Genomic DNA, 26,919 nt, shown 5'->3' on the forward strand with positions numbered 1-26,919 from the left:
AAGTGTCCTGATGCTGCCTTACATCACTCATCCGTACAGACTGTGCCTATGCCCCAAACAGCTGTTCACTCCTCATGTCCCCTGCCTCACATGTCCCCTCTGCTGACCTGCAACCCTGTCCGGCTCACACTGGTACTGGTCCCATCATGCTTCTCTCTGGACCAGAAAGGGCATCTGATTCTGGCCAGCTTGAGCCTCTCCCACTGCAACACGGAGGGCTCACTGCAGATTAACCGCAAAAGCCTCTGGGCACAGGGCTGATGTAGGGACAGGCTCCCTGTCCTTCAGAGGAACTGCCTTGGGGCCAAGGAAGGGAGATAACTCAGAGCCCAGGAGCTGATGGTCCCCTTGATCAGGCATCAGCACAGCACCTGGTCTGACAGGCATATTCCCACATACCCAGGTGCCTGGTACCCCACATATCCATATCTCTCAGCTTAGCAGCAGCCAGAGAGGCCGGGAGCCTCAGCCCAGGGCTGGTAGGGTAGAGAAAGTGGGTTTAGCTCCTATGAGAGCCTCCTAAAGGGCTGCAGGGCTGTGCCTGAGCAAGACACTGTGGGCACCCAGGGGATGGTTCCCAGGAGCACCTCCCTGTCCCCTCCAGCCCTTGGGTTACCCAAAGCACACTCACCTGAATCGGTCCAAGAGGTACAACATCACTGCCACCACGTGCACAGACAGCCCCACCAGCAGCCAAAGTGTGCTCTGGAAAGGCTGCATGAATGAGTCCAAGGTGCTGCGGGGGATTTCCTAGCACACAGGAGAGAGGTGAGCAGCACTGGCACCCATCACACCTGCACATTGCCTGCCTGGCTGGACTCACAAAGGCCTCTGCCCTGCTCTGAGCTCCTCCTGTTCTGCTACACAGGAAGGCTCAGAGTGGCTGAGACAAGACCCAGCATTAAAACCAGCAACCTGGAGTCTGGCATCCCACAGCAAAGGCTGGGATTTGAAGCGGCTGCCCTGGGGTGGGCAGGGGGCAGCAGCTGGGGGAGCTGGGCATGGTGCAGGCATGGCACATGTCTGCAAGCTAGGGAACAAAGGGCACCTCCTCTGTTCTACAAAACATTCCAGCCCAGCCCATACCTTCTTCACAAGGATGGTGAGGCCTTGGTACTTGAAGGGCTTGGAGAACTCAATGTACTGTGCCCGCTCGTTGTTGATGGTGAGGGGAGCCACAATCATGTCTGCTTGGCCGCTCAGCAGCTCCCCCATCATCCCATTCCACTCCTTCTTGTTGCTGTTGTTAACCTGCCAGAGAGCCAGTGCAGGATCAGCCCACTCCCCTGACATCTGTCCCCCACCAGCCAGGACCCCCCATACATGGCAGGCATGCTGCACTGCCCTCTCACCCCACCCCTGCTCTGGAGAAGGCTCTGAGGGTGTTTCAACACACAATATGGGCAAAGAGATATCACAGGCTGCCCAAACTCACCCGCTCTTGGGTACCAAATTTACCATCAGCCACCAGGTGAACCTCGTAGGTGAAGTTCATTACCCCTGCCAGCCGGATGAGCAGGTCGATGCAGAAGCCGTAGCAGCATAGTGCCACGGTGGGGCGGCCTGTGGGCGGGAGAAAATGGGGTGGGCAAGTAGAGACAGCCCTTTGCCAGGGACCCCATGCAGGATCCATGGCTGTCCCCAGCGAGAGCAGCCACCTGCATGGCTCTGGTTTCATATGAGATGTAATCATGTTATTCAGGCAGGACCATCCACCTTGACCACCCTCTCCCACCGCCTCCATTATCTATGGGTGCTGGCAAGCTGGGGGCAAAGGGGTCTCATTCATTTGCTATGTCCCAGTGAGGTGGGCTAGGAGTTGGTGCTACCAACCCACTGCATGAGATGGAGGGGTCTTGGTGCATGCAGGCTGCGCTGCAGGAGTGCTAACACAAACCCATCAGGTTGAACACAGCCCAGGACACAACTCAGGGCTGGAGGTGGGAGTTGTGCACATGAAAGCGTGATGGGCCAAGGGGATGCACTTCAGGTGGATTTGGGCAAGCTTGGCATTGCTAAGCAGCTCATGGCCCCCACCAGGTTCTCACTCCTAATCCTGAAACAGGCTTTCCGTAACAAAATGATTTGAAACTGGTGGTGTTAGTACAGTGCAGCAGGTGCTAATGTGCCTCGGGGTTCTCGCTTCTGCTTGAGATCAAGGCAAAGAATTTGAGCATGTCAGGAGACAGAAACATGGGATGCAATCCCCCAAAACAGCCCTGGAGTCCACCCAGAAAAGAGACAGTGGGGAAAGTCATCTGTTGGGGTCAAAAACCTGAATCCCAGTACCCAGTTAGTGCACAGCACTACTGTGGGGCTGAGCTGATGGGGGGCATTTGGGGGCTGAATGTGCTGTCACCTTTCTGCTCCTCATCCTCTGGGCCTCCTGTGTGACTGAGCACCCTCCCTGGTGACCCCGTCTTGGGATGGGAGTCTTCATCAGCTGGGTGGGAAAGCTGCTGTGCTCACCACCGGACTGAGTTACCTGGGATGGTCTCGTTGGGTCCAGTGCAAAAGACCTTTTTCACAGGATCTCCATTGATGGTGAATTCCTCCCTGCATGTCCCATCTGCTTGCGTGGGCTTCACATACACAAAGGGCTCTTGGTGGATGGTCACGATCTGCAAGGTGAAGCACAAACACCTGCTTGTCTCCGTTCCCCTCCAGAGCTATGTTCCCCTGGGTGGGGAGCTGGGCTGCCCTCTCCACAAAAGCATGGCCAACACGCTGTGGTGCTCTCCTCAGCTGCCGTCTCAGCACATGGGACCGCTCAGCCCAGCAGCGGGACCTGGCTTTGACACAGGGAACATTTGCTTTCCCTGCACCCAAGATGAGGAACAGCCATATCAGCATCCTCCTTCATGTGGCACTTTCACCTCGGCCTCAAAGGCTTTCACACCCCTCTCCCTAACAGCAGGCTGATAAGAGCCACCACACAGCCAGGATTAGTACCCTGAATAATGCTCTAGACACCGTCACACTGCCCCAAGCTAATGCAGATATTGCAGTCCTGCCCTGGACCTTTTCAGTAAAGCAGCATCCCAATGCATCTGCACCACCTCTGCAGGAATAAGGGCTCACTGCTGGTGGGAATGTGTGATTTCCCTTGCCTGGACAGTAGGACAAACGAACGGTCATACTGGTAAGACTAGTCAGCCCAGGATCCAGTCACTAAAGTTGCTGCTGGGCTACACTTAAGGGAAGGGCGTGAGAAGCAAAGCAAGAGTGGAGGGACCTTCTCCCAGTGTCACCTCCAGCTTCCAGCCATCAGCTCTTCAGGGATTTTCTGAGCCCAACATTGCAGCCACCAGGCCACCCACCCTCCCCTAGCCTGTTTAATCCTCTTTTGAACCTGTTTCCTTCCGGCCTCTGCGCTGTCTAGCAGCAGCAGGCTCCAGAACTGAACTATGCCTTGGCCAAAGGAGCCCATCCTTGCATTTCCTGCAAACCTGTGCCAGGTGCCCTCTGGCTCCCAAGCCACAAGGAATTGTGAGCACCTTATCCCTCCATCCCTTCTCTGCTGTTCTCTCTCATATCCCCTTTCCAGCTGTCTCTTTCCAAACCAAAGGATGCCTGCCACCCCATCTAGTTTGTCTCCAGCTGGAAGTTGTGCTCTAGCTCTGAACACCCTCCAGTACCTTCTCTAAGTTGTTCTGCTGTATCCTTTCTGAGATGCCAGGTGCCCTGGGTTTGCAAATGCTGCTCACAGCTGCAGAGGCAGCAGTGGAAATGGGAGGCAGATAAAGTCACAGCCCTGCATGCAGAGAGCTGAGGAGAGCTGCCACTCCCTAATGCCATTTGCTGTTACCTTCAACTTGGTTGACATCTGATAGCCTTGAGGTTTCTCGGTTTCTCCCCCTGGCCAGATAATCTTCCGGTCATTGGTCAAGACCTGTGATCAATCCCAGAGGAAGGAGATAGACATGAGGCCATAGGTAGACACCCCAGCACACACATCCCTCCTACCCAACCTTTTCAGGCCTCTACATACGTGGCTGCCATTGTAAATCCCAACTTGGACCAGTTTCCGATTCTGCAGGTTCATGATGCTGTAGTTGGCAAACTTCCTGTCCCCGTCCTCGTTGAACTCCACCCGTCCAGTGACACCCTCCGAGTACTTGGAGGACATCAACACCCTGTGGAGAGAAACAGAGCAGGGCGAACCTAGAAAACCTCCTGTCACCATTGGGACACCTAAGAAGGCATCAGAAAGGCAAATGTTTTCCTCAGTTGCCTGCCATATGCCCACTACCCTATAGAAGTCCAGTCAAGGCTACCTATGGCCTGTTCATAGACCTGTGGTCATCCTCTCCTGGTGGATGGAGTCAGTTTCCAAAATGTTGCACTACCATATCTGTTGTCATTGTCCCTTGTTTTTCAGCAGATCAGTCCCATTCCCTTAAGGAATGATCTGTCCCACAGCACTCAAAGACACCTTCCTCTGGGGATCCCTTGGGAGCTGTGTCCATGCCACCACTCCTGGTGCTTCTGTCTGGCACCAGGCCATCACAGCCTGGGTAGTGCCCCAGGCATGCACATACATCATCAAGGGGAGACCCAGCCCTCCAATCCCTGGAAAGACGATAGTGAAGACACAGAAGAATTGCCTGAGCCACTGGCAGTGCACCATAGAGAGCAACTACAAATAGCTCATGCCAAAGATCATGTCACTGCAGAGGATGCCAGAAATTTTTCTAAAATAATCTTCAGGCTTTGCAGGTCTCATGCTCAACAGAAACCAGATCTACGGAAAAGGCATCCCACAGACACCACGTCCATGTCTGCAGAGAGCATGCCCTGATCCAACTGCCAAAAGCAACACCCTGGTGCCAGGCTGCACGCTGCAGAGAGCAGCCCTCCCACACAGGGAGCCATGCTGCAAAGGAAATTGTTGCTTTACCAAGATCCAGCCTGCAGAAGTGGCCCTTGTGGCTCCAACATCTGCAGTGATGCAGCACAAAACCCTACACAGCACAAAGACTGTGTTCTGGGGAATGCATGCAGCATCTGCCGATCACACTGCCCACGGCAGCAAGACCCAGTACACACATGCTCTGATCTGCTGAGACCCCACCACCCAAAAACACAGCACCAGTGTTTGCTACAGCAGACAGCAGCCTGTCCCATGCATGGAGATCTCTTGCCCCCAAGTCCTGCTTGCAGCACGCTGACCCATGCCGCAGTCCTGAAATGTTCAGCAAGAAACACGTCCGCAGCACTGAGCTCCAATTTGACAGAAATATCCCCCTACCCTGATTCAGCAGAAACCCCCCTTTCTCCTCTCTTCCACCCACAGAATTAAGATCCAGACCGGAGGAGATCATGGCCCACAGATTTCTGCCTCGTAGAGTCATTCCCTGCCCACACTGATCCCAGCTGCCCAAGCATTGCGCTGGAGAGTGTGGGTTGGCATGGACCAAAATGGTGCCATGCACCAGGATGATGCCTAAACAGCCTGGACAAACTGGGGGCTAGTGCCTGAGCCCGTGTCCTGGCTAGTTTTCTAGGAGAGATGTAGCCCTCACATCGAAATCATGCAGGAGAGTCCAAGCAATCCTGTGCCACGTGCCCCAAAGCTCTAGTGACGGATACTTTGAACAAAGCTAGCATGCTTCTCTTTTCCACATGCTCCCACCTTTTCCAGCTCTCCCCCAGCAGGTCCTCTGCTCCCTCCAGCAGGACCCTTCCCCAAATACCTCTTGAATAGGGGTCCCGTCTTCCAGATGTTGGTGTTGCCCACGCAGCCCCGTGGCGGGTCTGTGATATTCTCCTTCTCAAACAAGTCATGCACAGCCTGGGCCACCACTGCAACAGCGTCACTGATGTGGGCTGACTCGTTCTTTCCGTTGATGAGCTGCAAACCGATCACTCCTGCCACGAGCAGAGGGGAGGAGGCGGGTCAGCAGGGCACACTGGCTGCTCCAGCATTACTCCCATGCGCAGGGCTGGGGGGCCAGCAAGCACGCGGTTATGGGGCTAAGGAACCCTCGGATGCAGTTGGGGAGTTGCCTGAGCTTCAGGTAGGGCACGCAGCTGTAGTGGTGCTGGGCTGGAACTGTCCTGCCTGCTGGATGGGGACTGGGGACAGCTACGTGGACTGCTGACACCCCATGCTCCATCCCCATCCCCTTGCCCAAGCCTTTCCCCCAGGTGACAGTCATCTTGCAAAGTCCTGGCAAGCTGGATTTGGGGCACAGCAGTGTGGCCAAGGCTGCTGTCTCTCCATGCAGGCAAAGGGAGTGAAGAGCAATGTGTGGGACCCTCCACTCGCTTGGGGCCACCATGGCATCGCGTTCCCCCAGCCCAAGGGGTCCCCGGGAGGGCAGGCGCTGCTCATCCCAGCTCTGAGCAGGCTCCTCCAAGCCTGGCTGACAGCAGGGCGGGCGCCTCCGGTGGGTGCCTACCATCAGGGGCGTAACGCAGGGCATTGCCCGATATCTCCCGTTCCCCCACCAGCCACACGTAGCCGGAGCCCGTCATATTGAGCATGGCTGCTGATCTGTACACCGTGGCCGCATCATCCTCACTGCAACGAGAAGAAGGGAACGGCAATGTGGCTCCAGGTGCCGGATGGCCCCTTTCCCCCCGTATAGGACCCCAAGAGGGTGGCAGGGCCAGGGAAAACATGTCCCCAGGCAGCCCTCCTCTTATAACTGGTTCTCCTGGGCAATGGCTAATTCCTTGGTGTAATGGGACCCTTTCTCTCAGCTTCATCTAATCTCACAGCACCCAGCACTGCTGAGCATCTGCAAATCTGGCCCATTCCTTATTGCTCATCGGCTGTAGGCACGGGGGCAATAAGACTCCCCTCCTTCACAGGTGGATCAGGATACATCCTCAGTAACTATTGCTGCTTCTGCAGCTGCTAATGCTTAGCAGGACTGCCAGACATCTCAACCATGTTCATGATTGCAAGCTTTCTGGCCAGCAGCACGCACAGCACAGCATCCACTACCTCCTTGGCACATGGGGCTTTACGTGGGTTTTCTCCCTTGCTCCTTGAAAGGATGACATGCCCCAAATCTGCACTACGTCCGGTGCTCAGCAGTGCTGCAAAGGGGAGAATGAGGAAATCAGAGCAGGGAGGGGAGGGGACAGCTCTGCCTTACCTGGCAGAAAGGATGATGACTCGAGCCTCCAGCTCCTTAGCCTCCAGTAGCAGCGACGTCACGTTTTTGGTTCCAGGGTCAAACTGAAGCACTTTCTCAGCCTGTGATTAGTGTGAGCAAAGTTGGTTAGTGCGGGAGCCCCAGGACTGCTTGTGAGAGCCATGCTATCTAGAAAAGGGTCAAGAGAATTCATTAAACTGCACAAAAGTCTGCTAAATAAGGTTGGTTATAGCTACTTTTTTCTTTTTTCTTTTCTTTTCTTTCTTTTCTTTCTTTCCTTCCTTCCTTTCTCTTTTAAAGTTTTGGCTTTTTGGTTTTTTTTTTTTTTTTGCACTGTGCATGCAAACTGAAGTCAATCAAGACCCAAAAAGAGGCGTGCATTGTACAGGAAAGAGAAAAAGGCTTTGAAATGCAATTGAAAACTCAAACGAGTGTTGTTTTTCAAAAACATGGGAAATGAAAAAAACATATTGCACAGGGTTAACCTTTGGGAGTAAAAGTGAGCAACTTACACCAAGGAACCATTTCCTTTGGGGAGGAAAGGGGGTTGGTTCAACTTTTCAAAAAAAAAAAAAAAAAACTTGCAAGTTAATTACTGGTTCACATGCATGTTTCAAAAAGAAATCCTTCCAGGGTCAGCTGGCTAGGTTTCCATTCTCAAGTCCAAACCAAACTATCTCAACATAAAAACGTGCTACCAAGAAACATAGTCATGGATCTTTTTTTTTTCTTTCTTTTCTTTTCTTTTTTTCTCTTTCTCTTTTTTTTTTTTTTTTTATTTTTCTGGTGGCTGTGGCTATTTTTCATTTGCTAGTTAGGTTGGTGGGCGGCGTGCATTTCCATGCATATATACCTTGGGTCCTCGCTTGTTGTCATAGGAAAGTTGGTCGAGGTTTTCATAGTTCCTTTTTTTACTCTGATGAATAATGTGCACAGAGAAAATATGTAGACACAGAAGAATATTATAAACAGTTGAAAATGACGTGTAGTAAAGCAATCCAACATCCACCTCCTCCTCCACTGTTTGCTAAAGGGTCTCTATAACGCTGGAGCTCGCAAAAACCACTATCAGGAGAGAGTGCCTCAGCTCTCACGGGAGCGTCAAGGTGCAAAGCCGTATCGGTTAGAGCAAGCCTGAGTCTCACAGCTGTTGCGATGCAGTTGCATTTCCCTTGTGGGACTGGGGAATTCTTCAGCAAGAAATTTTTATCTTAAACTCAGAAACAATCTATGCATGTCTAAGGGCCTAAGTGGTGGGATTTCCATGGAATTACTGTGGAAGTAACGGACAAAATGCTGTGTACAGAAAGTGCTGGATAAATGCAAACTGTTACAATTAAGAGTATTAGCATTACTACTGTCACTATTATCATTACAATCCTGTTCACCCTAAGAGAGTTCACAGCAAGTGAGGTGTCTCAGCTGAACTGCTCACTCCCTGCAAGGAGGGAGCAGCTTTTTGGAGCTCTGTTGCCGTCCAAAAGAGAAAGAAAAAGCTCTCTATGTCCCGTGTTGGCTCAAAGCGTGGCGATATGAAGCAATGGTGATCATGGGATGACATTGCAGCTTTTACCTGGTGCTCGGGGAGGACCGAGGGCACACGGGTGGCCCTGGGAGGTGCAGCTGCTGGAGACCATGGTGCCCATAACCTGGCTCTACACGTGGCTAGTGGGGTTCACTGCTTGGTGGTCTCCATGCTGCTGGCCAGAGCATCTCACCTGGACTAGGGGCAGGTGGCTCAACGTGCACTGACCCTGCAGATAACAGACTGGAGCAGATAGCCTGCTCCTTCCCTTGTCTCCTGCCTGAACCACTTCTGCTGCTTGGCCCCAAAGGAGCCAGGGGCATGAAACCTCTTCTGGAAGTTTCCTCTCCTCCAAGCAGCGTGCTAAGGGTCAACAGCCTCTGCTCTCAGGAGCCTTGACCCTGCAGCAGCGTGTACAGAGCCCTGTGGATCTTCCTGGGAGCAGTCCCTGTGGTCAGGCCACTAGCATCAACCTGGTAGTGCCTGCAGGATAGTGCGTGGCTGGTTTTGGTGGAACATAGTCTGACCTCTTCTTCTTGGCCCCATCTTGCCCCAGCTGGGCATCCCTGATCTGTGTTTATGGGGTACGGGACACGGCTCTATCCCGATCTCCATTTCGCAGCATTTTATGGCAATGGCAACTGATCCCTGCCAGGAACCTGACCCTCTGCACCCCCGTAATGCAAGGGTTCATGTTCCCAGGTTGTTCCTTAGGCAGCCAGGTTTTATCTCTGCATCTTGCTTTCCAAACTAAATAGCTTGCCTCTTCCTGAGCACTCAGACCAGTCTTTGGCAGGACATTTTGCCAGGTCTCCTTTCTGTGCAGCTGTGTAATCTTTCTTCTCCTTGGACACAGCCTGACAGATTTTTCATTGCTCAAAGAAGTTGGGTCCTTGCAAGGAAAAGTATCTGAGGAGGCAAAATCTGCCTGGAGCCCAGGTCTGCCTTCACTTCTGATGGCATCCACGGTGAGGCTTTCTGCGATGGCTTCTTAGAGGCTGCTCAGATCGCAGTGAGACCTGGAGTAACAAGTGCCTCCAAGGAGAGCACAGGTGCAGCAGGACAGCATGAATATTCTCCAGTGATGAGATATTGGCCACCTTTCCTCAGGCACCATCAATTTAGCCAGAAACTTGGTCATCCATCTTGCAGCCTCCAGCCACGAATTGCCTTGTGTGCCCAGGATGTGCTGGCACCTTGACCCAAGCTGGTCAGCAAAGTGAAGCAGAGTCTTGGGTGCAGCAAAGCTGGACCTGATGGCACCTGATCACCTCTGCCTATCCCTGTCACTATCCCTATTGTGAGAACTAGACCAGTAATGTCTCCTCTCTTTCCCATTTTTCCATGTCGTCCTGCAGCCTTTCCCTGCTCCTCAGCCTGTGTTTCACACAGGGACCCACAAATTCAAAATTCACTTTCCACCACGCTCTCCAGCATTCACTGAAAAAATTACCACTTTCATGAGCAACACAGTCCCAGAGAAGAGGAGCCAGCACACCAGGGACCTGCCACCTCTGACTTGGACAAACTGATTTTCACAGCATCTGGCACTCCCTCCTGAACCCCAGCAGCACTGGTGCAATGGTGGCCTGCCCAAATGAATGAGCAGAGTTGTACTGGCATGAAGCAGTAGCTCCAGGCTGAGAGTTACTGCAGACAGATATAAGACAAGGCCAGTACATGGGGTGCGCCAGGGCTGGCTAGCCTGGCCCGGGTGCTGGGCTCTGAACACCTGCTTGAAGTGGAAATCCATGCAATGGTGCCTGAGTGGCACTCAGGGCCGGCGCAGACTCCAGGGGACAAGCCATGCTCAGATCCAAGAGCTCTGCTGGGCAAGTGACCCATAGCAGATCCCCCAGGTCCTCAAGGGCTGTGATCCAAGCCTCAAAGAGGTCAACAGCAGGTCTCCTGCCTGCTCCCTCCCCAAGGCCCAGGCTGCCCTTGAGGAGGTTGGGGAGGGGTCCAGGGTACCACTTCACTGCATGAAGAGAGTCAGCACACCAGTGATTAGAAGAGCAATTAGATAGCAGAAGAGATTGAGGAAGACCGGAAAGCCCCAACAGCGGTATCTACCACCTTCAAGACCAGTGAGACCAGTCAGTTTGACCAGAGAAAGCTCCTCAAAGGAAAAAGAAACAAGATGCAGTGGCACACTCCAAAGGGAAGACAAGGTGGCCTACCATCATGGAGCACATGCCCCAGGCTGTAGGATGGCCAGGGCATTTGCAGTAGCCTAGTGGCTGCCAGGAGACACCAAGACATTCTGTAGATGCAGTGCAAATGCAGGACAGGTCTGAGGACAGACCCTCCCTCTCCCATCTTTCAAGCCCCAGATCTCAAATCTTTCCTGTAGGATGGGCAGGCTGAAGAAGAAATACACCCTGTGCCTGGGAGCATTGCATGGAGCAAGCAGGGAGTGGAGGCATGAGAGGGAGTAGCAGAAGGGAATTCACGGGAGCTGCAGGAAAACAGAAAGTGGAAATCAAAAGGTGCAAGGAAAGGGATGACAGACTGACAGTGGGAACAACCTTTCCACAGCTCTCCCTGGGTGAGGGACACTGCTGGGAAGAGAAATACCAGCCCGCTGTCACCCAGCGGGAAGCTGCCTTTGGAGGCAGGAGGATCCCACCATGGTTGGTGGCACACCAGTGTCTCACAATGGCCCAGGATGCAGCAAGGATGACAATTCTTGGAAACCACCACCAAAAACAAAAGCCTGTTGGTCAGTGTGGTTTGTGCCAGCCCGCACCCCTGCACCAGTTGTTCCTCCAGTGGCTTGACAAATGGTGACAAAGAGCAGTGGCAGGCTGCTCTCTCTCGTATCTCAGAGCTCAGCTGCCAACTCCAAGCACAAGAAGTGTCTATAGCCACGTCTCCTCAACAGCCGGCTGCCAAATGTCCAGCAGCTGCTGGCGGAGCTGGAGAAGCGCAGGCTGTGGTCCCTGCCTGTGACCCAGGAGGGAACAGACAGGAACGGGTGCCTGCCCTGACGCTGCTGCAGACTTGGAGATGGGCTCAGACTCTGCCCACCCGAAGGGGACATCACCCTGCCCCAGGCAAGAGGACATGCTGGGACTTCACCCCGTAGGGCAGGAGGTGGTTCCTTGCCTTCCAGACAGGCGCCTGCCTTTGAAGCACTGCAGCTGAATGGCTCCCTGTGTTCTCCTTCCCTGCTCATCTTGAACGCTTGCTCAGTCCTTTTACTCAACGGCAGCAGGTCTATGGTTGTCCTCCTGAATTTCTAGCAGGTTCAGGGACCTCCCCTGCCTCCCTCCCTGTTCCCCTGCGTGGCCCTGAGTGCAGGTGCAGTGCACCTCCTCGATAAAGCTGCTCCCGCCAGCCGCAACCGCCCTCTCGTAACAGCATGGGGTGTCAGGAAAGCAGCGTTTGGCATGTGCTTCAATGGAGATGGGAACGGGGGCGTCAGCCTGCAGCCGCAGAGCTGACAGCTTTATAGAGAGGGTGCATTATACCTCCGTGCATCAATGCGCCGGCTGCCCTTGCCCCTCCTAAGCCACTAAGGTGAGCTCCGGTTAGCCAATTCAGAAGCTGCTTTTCGGGGTTGGTTTAGCACTGCTGGGTCTGCCTGGCCCGCGGGTGGCTGTAATGGGGCAGGTGCTTCCCTAAGCTGAGCGACTGGTCCTCTCCTTAGGTGGGAATCTTGGGCGAGGCATTTGCAGAGCTCCAGGTTATCCTTCCCTTCATTTTGTAGTCGATTTACATGTAGGAGATTTTGACCATGGCAAAGCAAGTGAAATGAATAAAGTACAAAGTTCTGTCAGGTACTAGTCAGACACTGTTGATGCTTTAAGCATGTTAGCCATGTTACAATGGAAAGAAAAGGTGTTTTACATACAGAAATCTACATACATACAACAGCCCGAGACTTCTAGTTTTGTTGTTGTTGCTTAAACAAAGCTACAAGACAATGTTCAGGAACTGACCTTGGACTCTCTCTCCTCCAAGAGGGTCTCCAGCTTCTTTTGTGCAGCACGACCTTCGTGGTCGTCACTGACTATCAGAATGACGTGATTCCAGTTGAAGACTCTCATCATCTCAAACCAGACGTTGGCCTGGTGAGAGTATGGTGGGACCGTGCGCAAAAAGGACAGGTGGATACTCTGCAAGGAAGAACAAGAGCTCAACATAGACTGGTTGGGTTGTCAGCCAGGGTGCGTCTCAGGGACTGGGCAGGTTTGCAGGGACAGGGCTGGGATCGCAAGGCCAAAGAGGCAGAGCAGCAATTTTTGGTAGACCTCTGGGTTGCACGACTTGAGCTAGCCTCTGGGACCCACAATTCTTTCTTCTGGCTGAGAAGCAAACCCTGGCTATGATTTTGTACCTCTCTGTGGTTAATTCGGCACACGGCAAAGCGTTTTTTGCTTTGTGGTCTCTAAATGCATGGTGAAGAAAAGCCTATCCAGCAACGAACTGTCAGCAACATTCAGTGCAAATATAGCCTTTCCTCTTGACTTTTTGAAAATATTATTGAGCAATGGACATTAAAAAGCAAACAAATTCCCTTCAGAGAGTGACAAGGAGCAGTTGCAGGTACATGCAGGTATATATTAGTTATTTGTCAAGACAGAAGTTCAGAAAAGCAATTTTATAATATGCTGTTCGGCTGTTTCTAGGTCAGCCTGTTCTGCAGCAGCACACAGGAGGAGGCAGCTCTGCACTCATGCCCCAGCTAACCTATCTGATTTGGTTAAAGACATCATTATGGTTGGATGATTGACCAATAGCAATTCCAGGCTAATTAAGTACAGCACTCTTAGGGGAGCAATTGGACCAAAAGCTGTAGCAGACAAAGAGGTTTCAAAAAAATGCAGCTTTTCAAAAAGGCCCTAGAGTCAAATATTAGAAAATGAAAGTGCTTATGCTCAGCATGGATGCTCCTTGACAAACCAGCTATATGCTAAAGGGAGGCAAAAGTCTGAACAAGAGAGGGCAAAAAGGAAAGCACCATAATATCTCTTTTTTTAGGGCTGAGATGGTCCTCTGGACCAAACAGGGCTTGTCCAGACCTGCTCATCCAGAGAGCAGCCCCAGCACAGGTCAGAAATAATAGTCCTGAGTGGGCCAAAGTAATTCATGCTGGAAGGGAAAAGGCATTGTGTCCACCATGGACCCACACAGGAGGAACAGGCAGACCAGATAACACCTTTTCCTCACGCTCAACACAGTGGTAAAGTCAAACCAAACCATGCAATATATATAAAATAGGGCAAAACCCCTGCCATGGTCAGGTCTGTCTGCACTGGGACAGGAGGTCCTTTCTGCTGCCCTGGCCCAAAACACAGAAATGACAGAGGCAGCAGCAAAAATATCAAAGCACTGGAAATATTTCCTAATTACTGAAGAGACTGAGAAGAACTGTGGATGTTCAATTGAAGGAGGAAATTAACCAGGAGAGCTGTAACAAGTGTCTCAGAGCTGCAGTTTTGTATTACTGATACAAACATTCCCAATTACATGAAGAGCAGGAGAAATGCAGCTCACCCCACAAGCCCAGTACTAATCAACAGGATCAGGAAGAAGCCCCATAGGGACAAACAATGCAAGGACAGCTATGGTCTCCACACCAACACGGTGCTCAACCTCTCTTGGAGTCAGCAGAAGTGCCCAGGTATTTCCAGGTCCAGCTCCACAGCTCGGGCCAGGGGCACAGAAGATGGGTCTGAGCATTTTTAATTTTTAATCCCTGAGCATTTTTAATTGGTTTAAGGAAATCCAGGAAAAATGAAAATGGAAATGGAAAAAAATCAGAAAAGAGGAAAGAAATTAAAAAAGAACAGAATAGCTAATAGTAAAAAAAAAAAAAAAAGAAAAATAAAGGCTAAAAAAACCCAAAATTCTAACTCAATATTATTTCAATCCATTTTTGAAATGAAAACATCTTTGGAATTTCAATATATTGCATCAAATTATTTTCTAGTTTCCCAACTAGCTTGCAAAAATGCTGTTTAAACTGATCATGGCTTTCTTAAGTGTTGTAAATACATATCCCTAGGTCAGATGAACAAATTTTACTGCAAAGTTGTTGGAGAGCAACTTGCTTTAACAGTTCAGGCAAATTTGCTTTCTGAGGTGGTGTTAAAAGGGTCATGGACTTCCTATGATGGTATGTCAGCTCTTGGATTACAGAATTTTAGTTATTAAATAGGATAATGAAGAATAACTAATTGTAAATGCTGATTCTGGATTTTAGGATAAGCATTCATATACTGTGCTCAGCTTTTGAAGCACCTGGGACTCCTGAACTTCCCTGCAGGGCCCAAAGGTTGGCAGAAAAAATGAAAGTAGAGCCCCCCAAAGGTTAAAAAGTCCAATTTGTGATGTGCAGAGGCAGTTGGGAATCAGGTTTTGTGCGATTTGATAACCCCTATCACAGCATACGCAGTGACTTCCCACAGGTCTCTGGCAAATCCCTCTGAAACCCAGCACAGAGCTTTCCTGGCCATGCAGCACATGGACACATGGGGCTGTACTGCAAAGTATGTGGATGCAACAATTTACGCACCATAGTTAGCCCAGTTTTAGAGAAATAGCTGTTATAAAGACCTGATTTTTTAACACAGCCTCTGTGAGACAACAGGCACAGTATGTTAACTCATTTCAGCTGCACCACTCGTCAGCACTGTCCCTGACGTACTGCTACAAGTGGTCTAACTCTAAGCTGTCATGGGTCATAACCCGCTCCCCTCAGATCAGGCACACAGAAAAAAAATGCTCCTAATTACAAATCAACAGTTGGCCTTGTACGATGTTTTGCAGGATTCACATCATTTGCTCTCCTCTGAGGGTGCCTGCCACTTGCCAGGAGTGCTGGGATGTGAGCATGGAAATCGCTGACAGCAACCCCAAGCCAAGGAGCAGCTTCCTGCATTATCTTCCTATACCCCACCAAAACCTGTGTGCTCAGCCCTGGCCTTCCTCACTTAATTCTATTTCTGCAAAAAGCAAGTAAATACAGGTTGGGATGGAATCCAGGCTTCCAAGTGGAATTAGCTCAGCAGAAACCCATGGGGCTGGAGCCTAGATGCACTGGGAGTGAGTGTGGTTATGAGGTTGAGGACATGTGCTAGGTCAGAACTCTTAGGAACTGCAAATTATTAGTGGTACTGACTTGGTTGATACGAGTACATATGAAGAGGAGCTGAGTTCGAGTAGATCATATGTGTGTGTATGTATGTGTGTGTGAAAGCAAGGACTCTCTGCATCCATAAATGTGGGCATGTACATGCAGAAAGCATGTGTGGGCACGTACCCACGCCGGGACCATGCTTGGGTGCTTGAATAGCTGTGCACAAAGAATCTGCACATGGCCTGGCCATGCCATGCCTGGGGGAGGGTGCATGTGTGGGTGCCTATTGCTGGAGTTTGTGTACATAGGGGATGTGCACATGTATAGGGGTTGTGCAGGCATGGGCCACCAGGCAGTGCATGTGTGTCCACATAAGGACCATGTACACGTCCGTGAGTGAAAGGATTGTTATCTTCTTTACCTCTGTCTGCCTAAGGGCTCATCATAGCTCATGGTCCATGGCTGACAGAGTAATTTCTCCTACCAGCTTGAGGAAACAATGTGCTTTTGTTTGATTACCTAAGGAAATAATGTGGTCAATCCCCCTTCTAGCAGTGCACTCCAAAACTGAGCTGTCTGGGCAGTTTCAAGGAGATTGACAGAGATTCCAATGTATAAAGTTCCTGATAATTTAGCAAAAATCATCAGCTGGGTATGAAAAAGAAGCCTTGGCCAGTGTCTCCATGGAAGGAGCCTGGGCTGCTCTGTTCCCTGCTCTGTTCAGCCTGCCCACCAGCCAGCACGCATGTCGCTTAGCCCCACCAGAAATCAGCCTGCCCACTGCCCCGTATGATAGCTGCAGACGTGGGAGGGAGCTGAGATAACTCTGCAATAGCTTAGACGTGCTGGGAGGGATTTTAGTGGGGGCAGCCATATGGGGAGCTCAGGCGCAAATGCATCATCTGCCCTTCCCTACAGTCCGTGGAGGAAAGGACTTGTCAACCTCTGGGGAATGGCCCAGGACCACAGCAGCAGCTGTGAAGTGGTGGGGCTGCTCTGTTCTCCTCCCAGCTTGAATCCTGAGAGCCTGTGAAGAGCTCTCCTCTGCTGGGATGGGTGGGCTCCATCACTGCCATCAGCACTGGCTTCAGCCTGCAGAACCCCCCCACCTGCTCTGACGCAATGCAGGCCGCCCCTGCTGACGGCTGTGCTGCTTGGCGGTGGCTGTGAAACCCCTTCTCTACGCTATGTTAACCAGCCTCTCCAGTCACTTCTTGCAGGTGCCAGTGAAGGAGTCCTGACCCTGACCCTGGTCGAGGGGAATCGCTTTTCTCCCTACTTCCATGGAGTGGTTATACTGAGGCAAGGAACCAGAAGGAAAAGCCATCCCCAGGCCCAGGCTGGAGAGAGATTCTCATTTCAACTACCAGGACCAGGTGCTGGACATTGAAATGGCTCTCCAAGTGCAGAATGACTAAATTCCATTTTCCATCTCTTTCAGCAGCAGAGCAGGTGTCAGTTAAGAGCCACCCTTGATCCTCCGCTGCACTGCCTCTTTGATGGGGAGGTGTGGGCTCTGCACCTCGGGGCACCCAGCATGTCCCTTCATCTCCATCACGTAGGTGTGGTTCCAAGTGGTGGTGATGAACGGCACCAGACCTTCCCAGCTCCTGAGCTGTGCATTTCCCCACAAGCTTCGCTCTCACACTCTCAGTGTCATTTCATATTTCTCATATATTCAAGATGTCAATGTCATCTCATTTTTTTCAGCTGAGATGCAAAGGAGATATAAATACCCGCAATGACACATGGGGAACAGAAGCACCAGAGCAATAGTCCAGCCTGTCTCTTCAGGGGGCCCAGCATGAGAAGGTGAGAGAGTGACTTTTAAAATGCTCAGTCCATGAGGAGACCATGAAGGGCTCTCCATAGTGATGGATACCACAGCGATGGGTACCGCTCTGCTGCCTTTACTGTGAGACCCTCCTCTCTCCTCCTGCAGTTCCCTGGTCACCTCACTCAGAGGTGACTTGGGATTTCAGAGACCCCCTCACCATGCAGGCGGGATTGTGCTGAGTGATGTGAGGACCTCAGTGAAGAAACAGGTAATGATTTCATAAGACGTAGGCATAAGGAGGCCAAACAGAGGCTGCCAAGCCAGAGTGCTCAGCTTGATAGCTGCAATACCATTTCTAGAACAAATAGTTCTTTGAATACTGGGAGCAATAAAGCTTGCTTCCCTCAGGTGTCTTTGTTGAAAGACTGGCTACAGCTCGTGGACCGCTGTGCTTGACTGGAGATGCTCTGAGAGCATCAAAAGGTACAGGGAAAACCTGTCTGTGCTGAGGCCCACACCTTTCCCTTCCTGCCAGCTTAGCCTTGGGAGGACCATAATTAACTCTGAGAGCTCAACCCCCTGTGAAATTTAGCTAAAACTGGCTGATGCCTTCAAAACCAATTGGGCATATACACAAAGTGATCTTACAAGCTTGTTTCCATAGAAACTAAGCTGAAAGATATAATTTCCTGAATTAAAAAAGAAAAAAAAGCAAGCTGATCACTGGAAATCAGAAAGGGAACCAGCTGAATGTCCCCGTGTTGCACCAGCCAGTCTGTCCTGCATGGGGTGTGCAAAGCCTTGCACTGTCCTGTCCCATGCCTTCACACGCCTTTGCTCTGCTGTCCTCCACTTCACTCCCACCTTTGCTGTCGCCTCCAGCTCTTGCCACTCCACTATTCAATGTCCTTGCTCCTCTACCCACCCAAACCCTGCCTTTGCCCCATCTCCTGCCTGCAACTCCCCTCCCTGCATAGAGCTCAAAGTCCTCCAGCCCTTGGCTGCCTTGGTGGGAAGGAGGCTGAGCATGAAGCCAGCCAGGCAGGAGCACTCGGAGGGGTGAGACATGCCGTGTGGCCTCCCTGCCCGAGTCTCTGCCAGGCGAGTGCACCCCACAGCCCTGAACCTGCCCAACACCCCTAAATGTTCAGTGGGGAGCATCTCCCTGCCACTGCAGTGGGTCGCCGCTGCCGCATTGGGTTGCTCCTCCAGCTCTGAAGTGAGCCAGGTAGTTTTTATGAGCCACTTTGGCAGAAAACATGTTTTAAATAGGAAAAAAATGGCTGAAGCAGAGTCTGCCAGGGAAGCTCCCACCCCCTCAGAGTGAGCATGCAAGTTCAGCACAAGGTCATGCTATGGAAAAGGCGGCCAATTTGCTTCGGTGAGCATGGATGTGCTGAGATTAAGCTGGACTGATAGCATGCGGGGGTCTCCTCTCCCCGTCATCATGTGCACTGTGACAAGGTCCCTCTTGGTGACATTGCTGATCAGACCCATCTCCTCCCCCTGGCAACATGAACCAAATTCACCCTGCACATTTCCTACCTGCTGCCTGCCCTCTCCTTCAGTCTGCCAGCTCTATTATCATCCCTTTCCTTCTGACAGTGCCTGATGGGACCCTGCTGGGGAACGCGGGTCCCCAGCCCCTGGCAGCCACTGTTGCTGTCACTGCTGTGGTCTTGGCTTGCTGGTTGTCCTCCCATGGTTTTACCTGGTGGGACATGCCAAGACCTGCTGCTGCTCCAGCCGTGCAGTCCTGTGGGCTGCATCTCTGCAAGCCTCTGCTCCTCCCTCCTGAAATTTTACTTCATTTAGCATGTAGGTGGAGTGACTATTTTTGCACTGAACATTTGCATTTGTGAATATTCACATTTTCCAAGCAAAGGCTGATTCGTGCTTCGAAACAGGCCTGATCTCACCCCCTAAGCTCGTGCACCTGGACAAAAAGCTCCACCAAGGCTTCAATGGCATGTGGTCCACCTGGCTCTGCTCCTCCTTTTGCTTTTACTAATCCTGAAGTGTCTTTGCAAGACAGGTTGTGAGCTGAGCGCCCGGTGGAAGAGCTGGGCAGGGCAGGATCTCATTGCCCAGGCCAGGGCATTGCTCCCAGCCCCCGCACACAGCAGGACCTCATCCAGCCTGAAAGTCTCCATGTTTTCACAGGGACAGCAGAGAGTGGTTTGAGACACTGGAATTTGAACCTCTTTCTTGAGTGCTGGCTGGACTGAATGTTTTTTAAAGCCTCAGGATAACGTGTTAATCAATTCTATTATCTCCCCTACCAATATCACATAAACCCAGAGAAGTGAATGCAACCAAACAACCTTCAAGCCCCAGAGAGCTCCAGCCCGATGTACAGGCTCCACTACGATCTTCCTGCCCCTCCGCAGGCCCCCCCCGCACCCAGGGAGCACCCAGGACCCCCCGGCTGTCACTAGTGAGCAGGGCAGGAGCTGGTTTGTGCATTTGCCTTGGCTGAAGAGCAGTGAGCCCAGCAGCCTGGCAGAGAAACGCTGCAGAAATCATCCAGCACTATGTAGGTCAACACTGGCAGCTGCGAAAAAATAATGTACCGGGGAATGCAGGAGAAAGAGGGAGCTGCAGGTTTAACTGGAGAGGATGGATGGACAGACACATAGATAGGCAGGGTAGTGTAGACATCATTAACCCTCCTGATGGGCACTCTTGATTTACACCACATGTATGAGGTACTAGACTAGAAACATGCATCAGTTACCTTATCAGAATATATAGACATGCGTGTTGTCAGACCAATGACAGGGATCCTGTAGAAGCCAGCTGTGTATGATACGGGTGTTGGTGTTAGGTGATCGTTGGGAGCAGGAGGGTGGCTAACTAATATTGCATAGACCTGTAGGACAGGATACACGACACAAACATTATTTCACAGGAGCACATTGGCCATTGAGTGTGATTATTTTCCTTTTCTTTTCTGCAATGTTAAACAGCCCCATGTTAACACAATAATGGCATTCAAATAATCAGGAACGGCAAAGCAAGGACTGCGCTGGGGAGTGAGGGGTGCTGTGCCACGGCTCGGGCTGCAGCCTGCGCAGAGGTGATGGGTCTGCTCAGGGTTATATCTTAATGGAAATGCCGTGCCTAGCCGCTCCGCTTGCTAAACTAATAACTTTCATGGATTGCAGATTAAAGGGAAACATCTCCCTTACAGTCACACTGTGTAATGCGATTTCTTTAACCACACATTTAATACTCGGTTGTAATTCCCCTCTGAGGACTATTACAAACAAAGTGGTCAGCTGGGACTCCGGGCAGGAGAAGGAGCGCAGAGCCACAGAGCAAATCAGCCATCTGGCCCTGAGCACACAGAGAAATGAGAAAGCTGGGGGGATGGTGGGGGGCAGGAGCCAGGATCTGCCCTCAGCACACTGGGGCAATGGGAATGGGGCGCAGGGGATCTGGGTTATACTGAAATGGGGAAGGAGGATCTTGGCAAGATCCTGCTGTATTTACAGGGCTGGAATTTTGGTCTCCAGCAGGATCCTATTTTGTGTAAAAGGGAGAAGAAGGAACTGGGTAATCCCTGGGGGATTCTTTGTTACACTAATGCCCTTTCACAGCACAAGGAATGTCCCCTCAGTGCAAGGACTTTGATGTCTGGGAGGAAATAATACTTATTCCTCCCCCAAGCATCTGCCCAAGCCCCAGGATGTGCTCTGCCCCCAGGCTGGAGGGGCGGCTTCCTAGGACAGGAGAGGAAGATGAAGCATGCCTGGGGAAGGGGACCTGGGGACTGGGTGGGAAGAGGGAAGATCCTGCCTGGTGTTGGGTGGGAGCAAGCTGAGGTTGCAGAGCAAGCTGGGGCAGGGGTCGGAGACCCTACCATGGGAGAAGGGAGGAATTACTGGAGAAGGGTTTGGGGAGGTCACCTGGGGAGGCAGGAGGACGGGAGCACCCTACGCAGAGGTGCCCGGTGCCATGCTGAAATGAGGGGTGGGTGACGACCTGCACCCCGCAGGGCTGGGGTATGGGCCTTGGGCAGGACAAGGCACTGCGGGGAGAGGCTGGGGGCTGTGTGGGGGCGAGGGCTGCACTGTGCTGCACCGCACAGCAGCTGACCGACAGGAGCCATTTTGCACGTTCGGGCTCCCAGCCCTTTCTCTGCTTCGCAGACCCCTGCTTGGGCACAGCGCCAGTAAGCGAGGACCGAGGGTGGCTGTGCCCCACGCTGGGGCCATGGGGCTGGGAGAACCCCTGCATGTTGGGACAGCGTGGCGACCCCCAGCCCCCGCAGCCCCCAGCACCCACAGCCCCCTCTGCACCCCAGCTTGGTTGCTCCCCTGCGTCCCACCGCTCACGCAGGGATGTGCCAGCACCTGCAACCCTGCACAGGCCCGGGGCTCCATGGGGTTTGCCATGGGGACAAGGCTTAGAGGCGGCATGGTCACAGGCATCCATCAGCTGGGTTGCTTAAATGGAGCCTCGGCTCAGCGAGGGACCCAACTGAGCCTTCTCCCTGCTCCCTGCCGGGCAGGGGGTATCTTTTACAGCCTGCGCTGTGCTTCCCGCCCCGGCTCTGCCAGCATCCCGAGGGATGTCTCCAGCCATCCTCCATCTCCACATTGGAAAGCTGAGCTGTGAACATGTCAGCTCTGCTCTGCTGTGCACCTCTGGCCCCTCCAGATCCCTCCCCCCTCGCTGGCTTTGTGTGTGCCTGGGTGCATACATGCATTTATGTGTGCGTGTTGGTGTGTGTGAGTCTCCATGGTGCGGGCGTTTGTACCTATGCATGGATCTGTGTACACTTTTTGCATGTGCATGGGTGTGTTTGAGGTGGGGGTGGGTTTGTACCTGACTGTCTGCCCACCTGATGGCCCCGAGTGGGGGGAATGGGGGCTGGTTAGCAGGGCTCAGCACCCAGAGCACATGCAGGGGAGATGGAGGGACCACAGGCTACCCAGGCTGCACCCACCACCGCTACAGTTTCGGACTGCTCCCTTGTGTGCGCTGAGAGTGACCCATGTAGACAGGAAGGAGGAGCGCGCTGTGCTTGTGTGTGCAGGCACACATGCACAGCACACACTGTGTGTGAGCCCGTGGCTCTGTGTCTGTGCGGGTGTGTGCTCGCTGTGTCTATGCATCTGCAATCTCTCTCTGTGTGTGCCTGTGTCTCGTGTGGGTGTGCTTGTGTGCCTGCTTCATGCATTGTGTGGTGCTGGGGGGGGGCATAGTGCTGTGTGCGGTGGGGGTGTGTGCAGCTGTGGTGCCCAGTCATGCAAGAGTATGACCTGGGATTACGTGCAGGTGTGTGTGTGTGTGTACATGAAGCATTGTGTATTTGTGTGTGTGTGCACGCTTGTAGTGCACGCAGTGGGGTGTGTTTGTGTGGCAGTGTGTGTGTGTGTGCGCCTGGCACAGCTTGTGCTCATGTGTGCACATGGATGCGTGTATGCATGTGGCACAGCGTGTGGTCACACAGTGGTATGGGTGTAGACACACAGTGTTCTGTGTGTGCCCGTGTTTGCACAGCGATGCGTGTGTGCACACGGCATGTGTGTGTGCGTGCAGTGCAGCCCCTGGGCATTCCCACAGTGATACCATGAGCACACAGTGCGTGTGCACGCGTGGCGCTCCCCATGCCCACATCTACCCATGGTGTGTGGCTGCCCATGCGTGCACACGGCCTGTGCACACGCAGCTCTGTGTGTGCCCGCGCGCGCCCGTGCTGTGTGTCTGCGCACGGTGTATGTATGTGTGCATGCGTGTCGCTCTCTGCACGCGTGCTGCTGGGTGGGCATGCCTGCACACCCGCTCTGTGTGCGTGAGCCCGCGTGCACCCCGGGGAGCGTGTGTGAGCCCGTGGGTGCCCCGGGGCGCGTGCAGGTGCCCGGGCGGGGGAGCGTACAGCCCGGCCGCGCTTACATAAAGGCTGCAATGCGGGCAGCGGCGCCCCGGGGCCCCGGGGCAGGACCCCGCTCGCCGCGGCTCTGCCCGCCCCGAGCCCCGGGGGCGGCCGCGGGGCGCCGCGGGGCCGGGCTCGCTGCGGCCGCGGGGGCGGCGCCTCGGCGCCCTCCGGGGACGGGGCGGGGGGGGTGCCCGGCGGCGGCGGCGGCGGCGGCGGCGGCGGCGGCGGCGGGGGAAGTCGCCGGCCCGGGGTACCTGGCTGGAGATGAGGTCCTCGCAGACGGAGAGGGCCATCTGGATGGCGTTGGGCTTGTGCGTGACCGAGGTGGCGTTGAGCTGGAGCTTCCAGGTGCCGTGCCGCTTGTTGGCCTGGTTCACCGCCTCGCGGAAGATCTGCTCGTGCTTCTTGGTGCTCAGCACCGCGCCGATGTTGACGATCTTGGGGTCGCAGCCGGCGCGGGCGAAGGAGGAGGAGAAGAGCAGGGCGAGCAGCAGCAGCCGCATGGTGCTCATCCACGGGCGGCCCGGAGCCCGCCGGGCCCCCCCCCGCCCGCGCCCCGCCGCCGAGGGGCCGCCCGCCCCGCTCAGCGCGGCCCCATGCGGGGCCCGGCCCGGCGCGGCGCGGCGCGGCGCGGGGCGCTCTCCCTGGTGCTGAACCGCCCGCTCCGCGCCGCTCCGCTCCGCTCCGCGCCGCCGGCGGCTCCTCCCGCTCCGCCGGCCCCGCGCTGCCGCAGCGCCCTCCCCCCGGCCCGCCCCCGGCCCCCCGGCGGAGCGCGGGCGGGACCCCCCGTTGGCCCCGGGCGCTGCGGCAGTGCCCCGCCCGGCGCGCTGGGCGCTGGTGCGGGGTCGGCGGGAGGGAGACCCGCTGCCTGCCCGGCTGGACACGGCGGGTGGCCGGGGTGGGAGGCTGCGGGGCTGGGGTCCGGCTCCCGCGCCGCTCGGAAGCGTCGCTGGGGCGGGAAGTGCGGAGGTCGTCTGGAGAGCGGAGAGCGTCTCCCGGGGGTCCCGCTCCGTCCTTTTTGCCCCCGCTGCCCTTCGGAGCCTGGGTGTTCCCCTTGCTTTGGGAGGCGTAATCACACCAGGTGTTGGGTAAGCCAGGGTCTTCCCCAGGCATAATCACACCAAACTGGGGGTAAACCAGGGTCTTCAGGATTTGTTCTCCAGAACAAATATTCCCAGTTATGCAGCATCTCTGAACAACGCACTTCGCCAGCCCCGGCTGGGGAGAGTTGCTTGTGACACGAACGCCATGGGGGTCTATGTTCACTCTAGTGCTGGAGAACCCTCCCTTGACCAACACAAGGGTCATCTTGGGCAGAGATGTTAAGCAGACACTCAGCCTGGTTCCTTGGCTTCACTCTGTCCCTCCAGACAGAGCCACCACTCTTCCAGACATTAGCTCACAGGGCAACCGGCCATTTTCCTCCATTAAATTCACCACATTACTCTGGGCTATGACCTTAAGATTTGTCTGCCGAGGAGATTTCTTGGGGTTCTCTTTATCCACCTGCCCCTGGGCTACTATTAGCCTCCCCAAAGGAAATGGAGGCATAGCAGCTAGTGGCCAACAGCTGGAGGACAGTCCAGCTCCATAGCTGAAAGGGATTGAGTTTCACTCCTGGACCATGTCTCTCCCATTCCTGGGCCAGAGAGGTGAGGTGGCCAGAACAGCACATTGCTCCCCAGAGCTGCCACTTTGGCCTTTTTCGAAAAAACAAAGGGGTTGCAGATACCGACAGGGTTTTTCTTTGTAACTGCATGGAACAAATGCCATCAGCCAGCCCACTGTATGCCAGCCAAGATGAAAGCAGGCTGAGCACTGCAGAAGAAAAATCACCAGAGATATTTTTACAGCAGCCATTTCTAGGGTATTGCCGCAGCCCACCTCTGTGCTTGCTTGCAACGTGAGTTGAAGCAGAATTTTCTTCCCCCAACGCAAATTTCCTCACTGGCATCGCTGAAGTGCAAGTTGCCATGGAAACCATTTTGTCTGTGTCCCATGTTGCCCACATGCACTCGGAAGAAGCTGCAGAAGCAAAATGGCCGTTGTGTAATGCTGCAGGGTCTCAGCATACGAGGGGCTGCTGTGCTACACAGCACCCTTCCAGCTATGTGACCCTCTCAGAGAAGCTGCGGACAACTGCATGGGAAAGCAATGAAACCCATGGAGGTTATGACGCACTCGGTGAGAGAAGGAAAATGGCCCCACCTCACCTTAACTCTTGCAGTGCTTTGCGTGGAGCTCTACACTGATCCTGCTGTGCTCTCAGCATGGACTTCCAGGCATGCTTTACCCTTTTCAGTGTCACTGTGTCATTCCTACTGCTCCACGCATGGAGATGAGGCCCTTGCTGTACTCACGTGGTGTGGCTCTGTCCACCCCGAAGGGCCTGAGTGCTGTCTTGAAGGGACAAAGGGTGCAAGTTAAAGAGAGTTGCATCCATACCCTTAGACTGCACACATTTGACTTCATCCCATCTCTGCCTACCAGGTGCATTTCCAGTAGATTGTTTGGGAAGAAACTGTTTTGGAGCGGGCTATACAGACCCCGACCCTGGTGGGTGTGATGGCAGTAGAATAATAAAGGCAAGACCTGGCCATAGCAGGGGACTTAGCAGAGAAGACAAAGGAAAAAGGCAGGCTTTGAAATATTATTTGGCTTGCTGACATTGGAGTGCAAAAGGTCTTTCCTCCCTATTATCTAGAGTTCCCTGTAGGGAGAAAAAGGAGCTCAGTTACTGAGCCCCTCCTGTGTCACCCAGGAGTCTAGGATGATCATAGTCAGGAGCCAGGGTCTTCGCTCTGTGCCTCCATTCATTTCTTGTCTCCAGAGACTCTTGTTTCTGGCACTGTTGCAAAGATCTGAGAAACGCCTGCTTCCCTCTCAGGTCATGCCTCCCACTGGGCCGTGTTGTCCTGGCATCAGGAACAGCCCAGATCACAATATCCAAGCAGCCAGGCTCAGCCAGCACAGATGTTGTCACCGCATGACTTCCACTCTTGCTGTGTCCTCAGGCTCTTTGATCTTCTGAAGGCAATGGGTGCATGCAGGGTTTTCCCAGGGTGGAAGCCGTATAAATGGCAAGTACAACTGCATCCACCAGCTGATCCTTGTAGAGGACTCTGTAGCGAGCAATGGTCTTTGCTTTCCCAGTTGCTGCCTCCTGGCATATCATGGCAACCTTCTTAGCCATGGTTTGGCGCAAGAACTTAACACAGTTGCCTGTTAGCAATTAGCATGTGCGTAGTGTGATCCAGCTTTTTCTATCTGGCACCTTCTGGATGGATGCAGGGGAGTTGGACAAGAGCATGGGACTGATGTTTGTGTGGTGTCCCGTTGCCTGTGAATGGTGTCATTCCTCCTGTGGCCAAAGTCAGTGTAAAACCTAGAGATTTCAGGGGAGCAGCTGTGAACCCAGCTGGAAATTTTATCTGCCTTGGGGTAAGGTGTCAGTCCCAGCGGTGGAAAAGATAGTATGGAATTTCATAAAAGAGGAAATCAAGCATTAAGAATATGTAATTTGTGCCAGTCATC

General features: G+C 53.4%; 1 protein-coding gene across 18 annotated transcripts in view; it reads right to left on the bottom strand.

Moving 5' to 3' along the window:
• GRIN1 (glutamate ionotropic receptor NMDA type subunit 1) overlaps nt 1-24,082 on the bottom strand; it is a 40,200-nt gene extending 16,118 nt beyond the window's left edge. For 4 of the 18 annotated variants that reach the window (XM_029999929.2, XM_029999930.2, XM_029999931.2 and 1 more), the window contains exons 1-13: nt 23,640-24,076; nt 20,236-20,370; nt 12,579-12,755; nt 7,963-8,025; nt 7,110-7,210; nt 6,405-6,526; nt 5,697-5,871; nt 3,992-4,136; nt 3,809-3,892; nt 2,486-2,621; nt 1,436-1,563; nt 1,087-1,251; nt 632-750 (exon numbers count right to left, since the gene is read on the bottom strand). In XM_029999929.2, the coding sequence (XP_029855789.1) occupies nt 632-750; nt 1,087-1,251; nt 1,436-1,563; nt 2,486-2,621; nt 3,809-3,892; nt 3,992-4,136; nt 5,697-5,871; nt 6,405-6,526; nt 7,110-7,210; nt 7,963-8,025; nt 12,579-12,755; nt 20,236-20,370; nt 23,640-23,897 (1,808 nt within the window). In that variant the 5' untranslated portion in view covers nt 23,898-24,076. Of the gene's footprint in view, nt 1-631; nt 751-1,086; nt 1,252-1,435; nt 1,564-2,485; nt 2,622-3,808; nt 3,893-3,991; nt 4,137-5,696; nt 5,872-6,404; nt 6,527-7,109; nt 7,211-7,962; nt 8,026-12,578; nt 12,756-20,235; nt 20,371-23,639 lie in introns of all 18 variants that reach the window. The other 14 variants (XR_003921317.2, XM_029999917.2, XM_029999920.2 and 11 more) reach the window with 11 other exon arrangements.
• Between the last annotated feature and the right edge of the window lie 2,837 nt (nt 24,083-26,919).

Source organism: Aquila chrysaetos, chromosome 24 (genome assembly GCF_900496995.4).
Source record: "Aquila chrysaetos chrysaetos chromosome 24, bAquChr1.4, whole genome shotgun sequence".
Taxonomy (NCBI): domain Eukaryota; kingdom Metazoa; phylum Chordata; class Aves; order Accipitriformes; family Accipitridae; genus Aquila; species Aquila chrysaetos.